The 14,152-nt window shown below is 45.0% G+C and overlaps 1 protein-coding gene across 3 annotated transcripts; it reads right to left on the bottom strand.

The window, feature by feature from the left end:
- Nucleotides 1-544: 544 nt before the first annotated feature.
- Nucleotides 545-12,157, bottom strand: ost4 (oligosaccharyltransferase complex subunit 4 (non-catalytic)). 3 transcript variants are annotated; one of them, XM_035768669.2, is made up of 3 exons: nt 12,086-12,157; nt 1,363-1,495; nt 545-830 (listed from the first exon to the last, which is right to left on the bottom strand). In XM_035768669.2, the coding sequence occupies exon 2, from the start codon at nt 1,492-1,494 to the stop codon at nt 1,381-1,383; it is 114 nt and encodes a 37-aa protein (XP_035624562.1). In that variant the 5' UTR covers nt 1,495; nt 12,086-12,157; the 3' UTR covers nt 545-830; nt 1,363-1,380. The 3 variants fall into 3 exon arrangements, with proteins under 3 accessions (XP_035624562.1, XP_035624563.1, XP_035624565.1); XM_035768670.1 differs by having other exon boundaries at nt 545-777; nt 12,086-12,096; XM_035768672.1 differs by having other exon boundaries at nt 545-724; nt 12,086-12,096.
- Nucleotides 12,158-14,152: the final 1,995 nt, after the last annotated feature.

Below are 14,152 nucleotides of genomic sequence, written 5' to 3'. Positions count from 1 at the left end.
AAAACAATTATTACAGATGGCCATCGTGCTATCTGGCCTAAAACAATTATTACAGATGGCCATCGTGCTATCTGACATAAAACAATTATTACAGATGGCCATCGTGCTATCTGACCTAAAACAATTATTACAGATGGCCATCTGACATAAAACAATTGTATAGAAGGACTTCAACAGTAGATCAGTTACTGAATGTTTGCAGAAAGCTGTGTGTGTGTGCATAGTGTACACAGGGATGGAATGGAATTTAAGAGCCCGGGGCTGGCTCTTTCCAGACCGGGGCTGGCTCTTTCCAGACCGGGGCTGGCTCTTTCCAGACCGGGGCTGGCTCTTTCCAGACCGAGGCTACATTTTTTTGTCTTCCCAAATATCCCATGGCACAGATTTTTGACCCAGGCTAGTAGGAATTTGCAGTCTAGAAGCCCGGCTGGCCAAAATCCATTAATTCCATCTGGAGTGCACGTATTGCAGTACTGTAATGTGCGTTCATTTAATGTTAGTAGAAATGCCAAACAAGGTTTTTCAGTCAATCACCAAACTGATAGGCATTTGTTGACAGGCATTTTATTAGAAAACACTCCTGTACAGGCTGAGAGAGACAGACAGGGAAGGAGAAAAGATGAACGATGAAGAAGAGGCTGCTGCTCTCTCTGGTTCCCCTCAGCCGCCACCTGTGAGGAGAGGCGTCTTACTGCGTCTCTCTCTGGTCCCCCTCAGCTGCCACCTGTGAGGAGAGGCGTCTTACTGCGTCTCTCTCTGGTCCCCCTCAGCTGCCACCTGTGAGGAGAGGCGTCTTACTGCGTCTCTCTCTGGTCCCCCTCAGCTGCCAGCTGTGAGGACAGGCCAAGAGTCAGATTGTGCGTCTCACATTGCACCCTATTGCCTACTTGGGCCCTAGTCAAAAGTGGTGCACTAAAAAGGGAATAGGGTGTCACATGGGATGAAGCCTCACCAATCCAAGTATTCAATATTCCAATGTACCCCGAATTCATCCAGTGTCCAGACCGCCAAATCAAGAAGCTCGATTTTTTTTTTTAGGAGCTTTGCCATTTTCATCCTCATTCGCAGCAGCCATTATGTCACATTGGACAACAGGATAGTCAGCCAATCAGCTTCTTTTGTTGTTCAACACCAGTCCATGAAGCTCTGTTTAAGCGAGCTAGTATGAGGACTTGATCTGGCCGTCTGGATACTGGGCGAATTCGGGGTACATTTGAATATTGAATACTTCAATTGAGGTACATGCTCGCGCCATATCCGGCTCTGAACTACCCTATTTGAGAACAGAGCCTGCTCCCACTCGAAGAGAAAAACAATATGGTAGAGAGGGATCTCTGGCTACATCCTTCCCACAATCCTCACCTCCTCTTCAGGGCAGTTCTACTCCAGTTTCTTGGGGTTGTTGACAGCTACATAGTGATATAGAACCACCAGCAGGAACAGAGACACACCCAACATGTTGGCAAAGATGGCCAGCTGCACGTCAGTCACCATTCTGGAGGGGGACATATACATATTATCACCATTCTGGAGGGGGACATACATATTATCACCATTCTGGAGGGGGGGACATACATATTATCACCATTCTGGAGGGGGACATACATATTATCACCATTCTGGAGGGGACATATACATATTATCACCATTCTGGAGGGGGACATACATATTATCACCATTCTGGAGGGGGACATATACATATTATCACCATTCTGGAGGGGGACATATACATATTATCACCATTCTGGAGGGGGACATACATATTATCACCATTCTGGAGGGGGACATACATATTATCACCATTCTGGAGGGGGACATACATATTATCACCATTCTGGAGGGGGACATACATATTATCACCATTCTGGAGGGGGACATACATATTATCACCATTCTGGAGGGGGGACATATACATATTATCACCATTCTGGAGGGGGACATACATATTATCACCATTCTGGAGGGGGACATACATATTATCACCATTCTGGAGGAGGGGGACATACATATTATCACCATTCTGGAGGAGGGGGACACATACATATTATCACCATTCTGGAGGGGGACATACATATTATCACCATTCTGGAGGAGGGGACATACATATTATCACCATTCTGGAGGGGGGACATACATATTATCACCATTCTGGAGGGGGACATACATATTATCACCATTCTGGAGGGGGACATACATATTATCACCATTCTGGAGGGGGACATACATATTATCACCATTCTGGAGGGGGACATACATATTATCACCATTCTGGAGGGGGACATACATATTATCACCATTCTGGAGGGGGACATACATATTATCACCATTCTGGAGGGGGGACATACATATTATCATTCTGGATCACCATTCTGGAGGGGGACATACATATCACCATTCTGGAGGGGGGGACATACATATTATCACCATTCTGGAGGGGGACATACATATTATCACCATTCTGGAGGGGGACATACATATTATCACCATTCTGGAGGGGGGACATACATATTATCACCATTCTGGAGGGGGGACATACATATTATCACCATTCTGGAGGGGGACATACATATTATCACCATTCTGGAGGGGGACATACATATTATCACCATTCTGGAGGGGGACATACATATTATCACCATTCTGGAGGGGGACATACATATTATCACCATTCTGGAGGGGGGGACATACATATTATCACCATTCTGGAGGGGGACATACATATTATCACCATTCTGGAGGGGGACATACATATTATCACCATTCTGGAGGGGGACATACATATTATCACCATTCTGGAGGGGGGGACATACATATTATCACCATTCTGGAGGGGGACATACATATTATCACCATTCTGGAGGGGGGGACATACATATTATCACCATTCTGGAGGGGGACATACATATTATCACCATTCTGGAGGGGGACATACAAATTATCACCATTCTGGAGGGGGGACATACATATTATCACCATTCTGGAGGGGGATATACATATTATCACCATTCTGGAGGGGGACATACATATTATCACCATTCTGGAGGGGGGGACATACATATTATCACCATTCTGGAGGGGGACATACATATTATCACCATTCTGGAGGGGGACATACATATTATCACCATTCTGGAGGGGGGAATACATATTATCACCATTCGGGAGGGGGACATACATATTATCACCATTCTGGAGGGGGGACATACATATTATCACCATTCTGGAGGGGGATATACATATTATCACCATTCTGGAGGGGGACATACATATTATCACCATTCTGGAGGGGGACATACATATTATCACCATTCTGGAGGGGGACATACATATTATCACCATTCTGGAGGGGGACATACATATTATCACCATTCTGGAGGGGGACATACATATTATCACCATTCTGGAGGGGGGGGGACATACATATTATCACCATTCTGGAGGGGGACATACATATTATCACCATTCTGGAGGGGGACATACATATTATCACCATTCTGGAGGGGGACATACATATTATCACCATTCTGGAGGGGGATATACATATTATCACCATTCTGGAGGGGGACATACATATTATCACCATTCTGGAGGAGGGGGACATACATATTATCACCATTCTGGAGGGGGACATACATATTATCACCATTCTGGAGGGGGACATACATATTATCACCATTCTGGAGGGGGGACATACATATTATCACCATTCTGGAGGGGGACACCATTCTGACATACATATTATCACCATTCTGGAGGGGGACATACATATTATCACCATTCTGGAGGGGGACATACATATTATCACCATTCTGGAGGGGGACATACATATTATCACCATTCTGGAGGGGGACATACATATTATCACCATTCTGGAGGGGGACATACATATCACCATTCTGGAGGGGGACATACATATTATCACCATTCTGGAGGAGCGGACATACATATTATCACCATTCTGGAGGGGGACATACATATTATCACCATTCTGGAGGGGGACATACATATTATCACCATTCTGGAGGGGGGACATACATATTATCACCATTCTGGAGGGGGGACATACATATTATCACCATTCTGGAGGGGGACATACATATTATCACCATTCTGGAGGGGGACATACATATTATCACCATTCTGGAGGGGGACATACATATTATCACCATTCTGGAGGGGGACATACATATTATCACCATTCTGGAGGGGGGACATACATATTATCACCATTCTGGAGGGGGGACATACATATTATCACCATTCTGGAGGGGGACATACATATTATCACCATTCTGGAGGGGGGACATACATATTATCACCATTCTGGAGGGGGGACATACATATTATCACCATTCTGGAGGGGGACATACATATTATCACCATTCTGGAGGGGGACATACATATTATCACCATTCTGGAGGGGGACATACATATTATCACCATTCTGGAGGGGGGACATACATATTATCACCATTCTGGAGGGGGGACATACATATTATCACCATTCTGGAGGGGGGACATACATATTATCACCATTCTGGAGGGGGGACATACATATTATCACCATTCTGGAGGGGGGACATACATATTATCACCATTCTGGAGGGGGACATACATATTATCACCATTCTGGAGGGGGGACATACATATTATCACCATTCTGGAGGGGGGACATACATATTATCACCATTCTGGAGGGGGACATACATATTATCACCATTCTGGAGGGGGGACATACATATTATCACCATTCTGGAGGGGGGGGGGACATACATATTATCACCATTCTGGAGGGGGGACATACATATTATCACCATTCTGGAGGGGGACATACATATTATCACCATTCTGGAGGGGGACATACATATTATCACCATTCTGGAGGGGGACATATACATATTATCACCATTCTGGAGGGGGACATACATATTATCACCATTCTGGAGGGGGATATACATATTATCACCATTCTGGAGGGGGATATACATATTATCACCATTCTGGAGGGGGACATATATTATCACCATTCTGGATACATATCACCATTCTGGAGGGGGACATACATATTATCACCATTCTGGAGGGGGACATACATATTATCACCATTCTGGAGGGGGACATACATATTATCACCATTCTGGAGGGGGACATACATATTATCACCATTCTGGAGGAGGGGACATACATATTATCACCATTCTGGAGGGGGACATACATATTATCACCATTCTGGAGGGGGACATACATATTATCACCATTCTGGAGGGGGACATACATATTATCACCATTCTGGAGGGGGACATACATATTATCACCATTCTGGAGGGGGGACATACATATTATCACCATTCTGGAGGGGGACATACATATTATCACCATTCTGGAGGGGGACATACATATTATCACCATTCTGGAGGGGGACATACATATTATCACCATTCTGGAGGGGGACATACATATTATCACCATTCTGGAGGGGGGACATACATATTATCACCATTCTGGAGGGGGACATACATATTATCACCATTCTGGAGGGGGACATACATATTATCACCATTCTGGAGGGGGGGACATACATATTATCACCATTCTGGAGGGGGACATACATATTATCACCATTCTGGAGGGGGACATACATATTATCACCATTCTGGAGGGGGGGACATACATATTATCACCATTCTGGAGGGGGGGACATACATATTATCACCATTCTGGAGGGGGACATACATATTATCACCATTCTGGAGGGGGACATACATATTATCACCATTCTGGAGGGGGACATACATATTATCACCATTCTGGAGGGGGGGACATACATATTATCACCATTCTGGAGGGGGGACATACATATTATCACCATTCTGGAGGGGGACATACATATTATCACCATTCTGGAGGGGGGACATACATATTATCACCATTCTGGAGGGGGGACATACATATTATCACCATTCTGGAGGGGGGACATACATATTATCACCATTCTGGAGGGGGGACATACATATTATCACCATTCTGGAGGGGGACATACATATTATCACCATTCTGGAGGAGGGGGGACATACATATTATCACCATTCTGGAGGGGGACATATACATATTATCACCATTCTGGAGGGGGACATACATATTATCACCATTCTGGAGGGGGGGGACATACATATTATCACCATTCTGGAGGGGGGACATACATATTATCACCATTCTGGGGGGGGGACATACATATTATCACCATTCTGGAGGGGGGGGACATACATATTATCACCATTCTGGAGGGGGGGGACATACATATTATCACCATTCTGGAGGGGGGGACATACATATTATCACCATTCTGGAGGGGGACATACATATTATCACCATTCTGGAGGGGGGGGGACATACATATTATCACCATTCTGGAGGGGGACAAACATATTATCACCATTCTGGAGGGGGACATACATATTATCACCATTCTGGAGAGGGGACATACATATTATCACCATTCTGGAGGGGGGACATACATATTATCACCATTCTGGAGGGGGGGACATACATATTATCACCATTCTGGAGGGGGGACATACATATTATCACCATTCTGGAGGGGGACATACATATTATCACCATTCTGGAGGGGGACATACATATTATCACCATTCTGGAGGGGGACATACATATTATCACCATTCTGGAGGGGGGACATACATATTATCACCATTCTGGAGGGGGGACATACATATTATCACCATTCTGGAGGGGGGACATACATATTATCACCATTCTGGAGGGGGACATACATATTATCACCATTCTGGAGGGGGGGGGGGACATACATATTATCACCATTCTGGAGGGGGACATACATATTATCACCATTCTGGAGGGGGGGACATACATATTATCACCATTCTGGAGGGGGGGACATACATATTATCACCATTCTGGAGGGGGACATACATATTATCACCATTCTGGAGGGGGACATACATATTATCACCATTCTGGAGGGGGACATACATATTATCACCATTCTGGAGGGGGGGACATACATATTATCACCATTCTGGAGGGGGACATACATATTATCACCATTCTGGAGGGGGGACATACATATTATCACCATTCTGGAGGGGGGGACATACATATTATCACCATTCTGGAGGGGGACATACATATTATCACCATTCTGGAGGGGGACATACATATTATCACCATTCTGGAGGGGGGACATACATATTATCACCATTCTGGAGGGGGGACATACATATTATCACCATTCTGGAGGGGGACATACATATTATCACCATTCTGGAGGGGGGACATACATATTATCACCATTCTGGAGGGGGGACATACATATTATCACCATTCTGGAGGGGGGACATACATATTATCACCATTCTGGAGGGGGACATACATATTATCACCATTCTGGAGGGGGGACATACATATTATCACCATTCTGGAGGGGGACATACATATTATCACCATTCTGGAGGGGGGGACATACATATTATCACCATTCTGGAGGGGGACATACATATTATCACCATTCTGGAGGGGGGACATACATATTATCACCATTCTGGAGGGGGGACATACATATTATCACCATTCTGGAGGGGGACATACATATTATCACCATTCTGGAGGGGGGACATACATATTATCACCATTCTGGAGGGGGACATACATATTATCACCATTCTGGAGGGGGGACATACATATTATCACCATTCTGGAGGGGGGGACATACATATTATCACCATTCTGGAGGGGGGACATACATATTATCACCATTCTGGAGGGGGGGACATACATATTATCACCATTCTGGAGGGGGACATACATATTATCACCATTCTGGAGTGGGACATACATATTATCACCATTCTGGAGGGGGACATACATATTATCACCATTCTGGAGGGGGGACATACATATTATCACCATTCTGGAGGGGGGGGACATACATATTATCACCATTCTGGAGGGGGGGGACATACATATTATCACCATTCTGGAGGGGGGGGACATACATATTATCACCATTCTGGAGGGAGGGGGGGGACATATATATTATCACCATTCTGGAGGGGGACATACATATTATCACCATTCTGGAGGGGGACATACATATTATCACCATTCTGGAGGGGGACATACATATTATCACCATTCTGGAGGGGGACATACATATTATCACCATTCTGGAGGGGGGACATACATATTATCACCATTCTGGAGGGGGACATACATATTATCACCATTCTGGAGGGGGACATACATATTATCACCATTCTGGAGGGGGACATACATATTATCACCATTCTGGAGGGGGGACATACATATTATCACCATTCTGGAGGGGGACATACATATTATCACCATTCTGGAGGGGGACATACATATTATCACCATTCTGGAGGGGGGACATACATATTATCACCATTCTGGAGGGGGGACATACATATTATCACCATTCTGGAGGGGGGACATACATATTATCACCATTCTGGAGGGGGACATACATATTATCACCATTCTGGAGGGGGGACATACATATTATCACCATTCTGGAGGGGGACATACATATTATCACCATTCTGGAGGGGGACATACATATTATCACCATTCTGGAGGGGGGACATACATATTATCACCATTCTGGAGGGGGACATACATATTATCACCATTCTGGAGGGGGACATACATATTATCACCATTCTGGAGGACATACATATTATCACCATTCTGGAGGGGGACATACATATTATCACCATTCTGGAGGGGGGGACATACATATTATCACCATTCTGGAGGGGGGGACATACATATTATCACCATTCTGGAGGGGGGGACATACATATTATCACCATTCTGGAGGGGGGGACATACATATTATCACCATTCTGGAGGGGGACATACATATTATCACCATTCTGGAGGGGGACATACATATTATCACCATTCTGGAGGGGGGGACATACATATTATCACCATTCTGGAGGGGGGGACATACATATTATCACCATTCTGGAGGGGGACATACATATTATCACCATTCTGGAGGGGGGACATACATATTATCACCATTCTGGAGGGGGACATACATATTATCACCATTCTGGAGGGGGACATACATATTATCACCATTCTGGAGGGGGGACATACATATTATCACCATTCTGGAGGGGGACATACATATTATCACCATTCTGGAGGGGGGACATACATATTATCACCATTCTGGAGGGGGGACATACATATTATCACCATTCTGGAGGGGGGACATACATATTATCACCATTCTGGAGGGGGGACATACATATTATCACCATTCTGGAGGGGGACATACATATTATCACCATTCTGGAGGGGGACATACATATTATCACCATTCTGGAGGGGGGACATACATATTATCACCATTCTGGAGGGGGGACATACATATTATCACCATTCTGGAGGGGGGGACATACATATTATCACCATTCTGGAGGAGGGGGACATACATATTATCACCATTCTGGAGGGGGGGGGACATACATATTATCACCATTCTGGAGGGGGACATACATATGATCACCATTCTGGAGGGGGACATACATATTATCACCATTCTGGAGGGGGGACATACATATTATCACCATTCTGGAGGGGGGACATACATATTATCACCATTCTGGAGGGGGACATACATATTATCACCATTCTGGAGGGGGGACATACATATTATCACCATTCTGGAGGGGGACATACATATTATCACCATTCTGGAGGGGGGACATACATATTATCACCATTCTGGAGGGGGACATACATATTATCACCATTCTGGAGGGGGGACATACATATTATCACCATTCTGGAGGGGGACATACATATTATCACCATTCTGGAGGGGGACATACATATTATCACCATTCTGGAGGGGGACATACATATTATCACCATTCTGGAGGGGGGGACATACATATTATCACCATTCTGGAGGAGGGGGACATACATATTATCACCATTCTGGAGGAGGGGGACATACATATTATCACCATTCTGGAGGGGGGGACATACATATTATCACCATTCTGGAGGGGGGGACATACATATTATCACCATTCTGGAGGGGGACATACATATTATCACCATTCTGGAGGGGGGGGGACATACATATTATCACCATTCTGGAGGGGGGCATACATATTATCACCATTCTGGAGGGGGACATACATATTATCACCATTCTGGAGGGGGGACATACATATTATCACCATTCTGGAGGGGGGGGACATACATATTATCACCATTCTGGAGGGGGGGGACATACATATTATCACCATTCTGGAGGGGGGGGACATACATATTATCACCATTCTGGAGGGGGGGCATACATATTATCACCATTCTGGAGGGCGGGGACATACATATTATCACCATTCTGGAGGGGGGACATACATATTATCACCATTCTGGAGGGGGGACATACATATTATCACCATTCTGGAGGAGGGGGACATACATATTATCACCATTCTGGAGGGAGGGGGACATACATATTATCACCATTCTGGAGGGGGACATACATATTATCACCATTCTGGAGGGGGACATACATATTATCACCATTCTGGAGGGGGGACATACATATTATCACCATTCTGGAGGGAGGGGGGGACATACATATTATCACCATTCTGGAGGGGGGGGGACATACATATTATCACCATTCTGGAGGGGGACATACATATTATCACCATTCTGGAGGGGGACATACATATTATCACCATTCTGGAGGGGGACATACATATTATCACCATTCTGGAGGGGGACATACATATTATCACCATTCTGGAGGAGGGGGACATACATATTATCACCATTCTGGAGGGAGGGGGACATACATATTATCACCATTCTGGAGGGGGGACATACATATTATCACCATTCTGGAGGGGGACATACATATTATCACCATTCTGGAGGGGGGACATACATATTATCACCATTCTGGAGGGGGGGACATACATATTATCACCATTCTGGAGGGGGACATGCATATTATCACCATTCTGGAGGGGGACATACATATTATCACCATTCTGGAGGAGGGGGACATACATATTATCACCATTCTGGAGGAGGGGGACATACATATTATCACCATTCTGGAGGGGGACATACATATTATCACCATTCTGGAGGAGGGGGACATACATATTATCACCATTCTGTAAGGAAAAACCGAAATTTTATGCATATGTCACTTAAATATGAACAAATATGAATCATTGTTCATGTTTAGACAATTACTTTCCATACATCATGAGTAAATACATATACTATTACTTCATGAATAAACTCATGTGGGACTTTTATTTTGAACATTCCCTCAATTCCGCGACCCGGAAGTAATTGTTGAGACGCTGGATGTAGGGATGACCAGGGTTTGTTCTCTTGATAAGTGCGTGATTTGGACAATTTTCCTGTCCTGCTAAGCATTCAAAATGTAACGAGTACGTTTGTGTATCTGGGAAATGTCTGGAGTAAAACTCCAGTAGCTCCTTTAATAGATTGATGCCGCGTTCAAAACAACTGAACTCGGAAAACTACAATGTTGAATCCTGACGCCAGTTAACTTGAGGTCGGAAACCCTCTAGAAAGAGGCCCGAAATCCCCATTTGGATGAACTATGAATCTTTTGTTCCCCAGTCGGAGTAACACGTCCCCAGGGGTTTTGAACACACTGAAGTCGGAGATTTAGTCCCCCCATGCCGTTGTTTAAAATACGACACTAGTTACCTAAATACTCATTAGACTATTAGCTAGGCAGCTTAGCAAAACATGGATGGTTGGCCGACTGGTAATTAATAATTGGCACATTATGAATAGTTGATAACATGATTAAGACGATCCTGACGTTAGCTCGTTATGCCTAACGTTACAAAATGAGGATAGCTATGATCATGTTTTCATCAGTGGCCAACGTTGCAAAGCACAACTCGCCGGCAAAAATCGGCCTTTGATTTTATAAAATAATAAATAAATCATTCGACTACATTCAAGCAAAATAAATAACCAATGCATTCCTTACGTTATTTCTCGCTGATGTGTAATTTCGTTCGTTGCAGACTCAGTTTGCCTTTCTGATGTGTGATGCACGTTTCCGGTCCTGTCGCTTCCGCCTAGAGGGACACGTCATGGTAATGAGGGCGGCGCCATAGAAATATAATTTATAGATCGGTTCTGTCTGTACAGATTGTAACCTGGGGTGTATTCATTCCGCCGATTCTGTTTGGAGTTTCTATTGGACAAATTCAGGTACCTCCCTCCCTGTTTCGTTGCGTTTGCTTCCGTTTAAGAAAGGTTTTGCAACGGAATCGATTGAATGAATAGGCTACATTCCTGATTTCTATGAATATAATTATGAATATTTAATTCGCAAATATTAACCTAGATGAGAATATCATATGTGAAAGTGAATCAATGATTTAGATTTGATACAAGTTGTTGGTAATGGTGGCTCCGGGGCAGTGGTGTTGTAAAAGTGGCGAGCTGGAGCTCGTCTGAGAGGTCGTCTGTGGATGCCCTCACCCAATAGTACTTATTGCTGATTGGTTAAGGTTCTGACGACAGGCTAGAACAAGGCATGTGTGTCGGTATCCAGAGTCTGATTGGCTCTTGGTCAGCACCACACATTAGAACACACATCAAGATGGCGCCGTACTGGATGGCCACCGTTTTGCTCCGACCCAACTTTGATATTTTGTGATAATTTTGTGGTTTATTTTTGCTCTGTTTTCACTAAATGTTTCCGCTGTTATTTCTGACATAAATAGCTGTGTGGGCCGAGTTAACTACACACTGACAGGACTCTACACACTGACAGGACCCTACACACTGACAGGACTCTACACACTGACAGGACAATGACAGGACTCTACACACTGACAGGACTCTACACACTGACAGGACTCTACACACTGACAGGACACTGACAGGACTCTACACACTGACAGGACTCTACACACTGACAGGACTCTACACACTGACAGGACTCTGACAGGACTCTACACACTGACAGGACTCTGACAGGACTCTACACACTGACAGGACTCTACACACTGACAGGACTCTACACACTGACAGGACTCTGACAGGACTCTACACACTGACAGGACTCTGACAGGACTCTACACACTGACAGGACTCTACACACTGACAGGACTCTACACACTGACAGGACTCAACACACTGACAGGACTCTACACACTGACAGGACTCTACACACTGACAGGACTCTACACACTGACACTGACAGGACTCTGCACACTGACAGGACTCTACACACTGACAGGAATCTACACACTGACAGGACTCTCTCTACACACTGACAGGAATCTACACACTGACAGGACTCTACACACTGACAGGACTCGACACACTGACAGGACTCTACACACTGACAGGACTCTACACACTGACAGGACTCGACACACTGACAGGACTCTACACACTGACAGGACTCAACACACTGACAGGACTCTACACACTGACACTGACAGGACTCTGCACACTGACAGGACTCTACACACTGACAGGACTCTACACACTGACAGGACTCTCTCTACACACTGACAGGAATCTACACACTGACAGGACTCTACACACTGACAGGACTCTACACACTGACAGGACTCTACACACTGACAGGACTCTACACACTGACAGGACTCTACACACTGACAGGACTCTACACACTGACAGGACTCTACACACTGACAGGACTCAACACACTGACAGGACTCTACACACTGACAGGACTCTACACACTGACAGGACTCAACACACTGACAGGACTCTACACACTGACACTGACAGGACTCTGCACACTGACAGGACTCTACACACTGACAGGACTCTACACACTGACAGGACTCAACACACTGACAGGACTCTCTCTACACACTGACAGGAATCTACACACTGACAGGACTCTACACACTGACAGGACTCTACACACTGACAGGACTCTACACACTGACAGGACTCGACACACTGACAGGACTCTACACACTGACAGGACTCAACACACTGACAGGACTCTACACACTGACAGGACTCAACACACTGACAGGACTCTGACAGGACTCTACACACT

The sequence above is a fragment of the Oncorhynchus keta genome, unplaced genomic scaffold (assembly GCF_023373465.1).
Source record: "Oncorhynchus keta strain PuntledgeMale-10-30-2019 unplaced genomic scaffold, Oket_V2 Un_contig_3299_pilon_pilon, whole genome shotgun sequence".
In the NCBI taxonomy this organism is placed as follows: Eukaryota; Metazoa; Chordata; class Actinopteri; order Salmoniformes; family Salmonidae; genus Oncorhynchus; species Oncorhynchus keta.
Note: the sequence above shows the minus strand (reverse complement) of the source record. Positions and strands in the feature narration are given on the sequence as shown.

Coding starts and splice junctions, on each gene's coding strand:
- ost4 (XM_035768669.2), bottom strand. CDS start 1,494: ATGGTGACTGACGTGCAGCTGGCCATCTTTGCCAACATGTTGGGTGTG.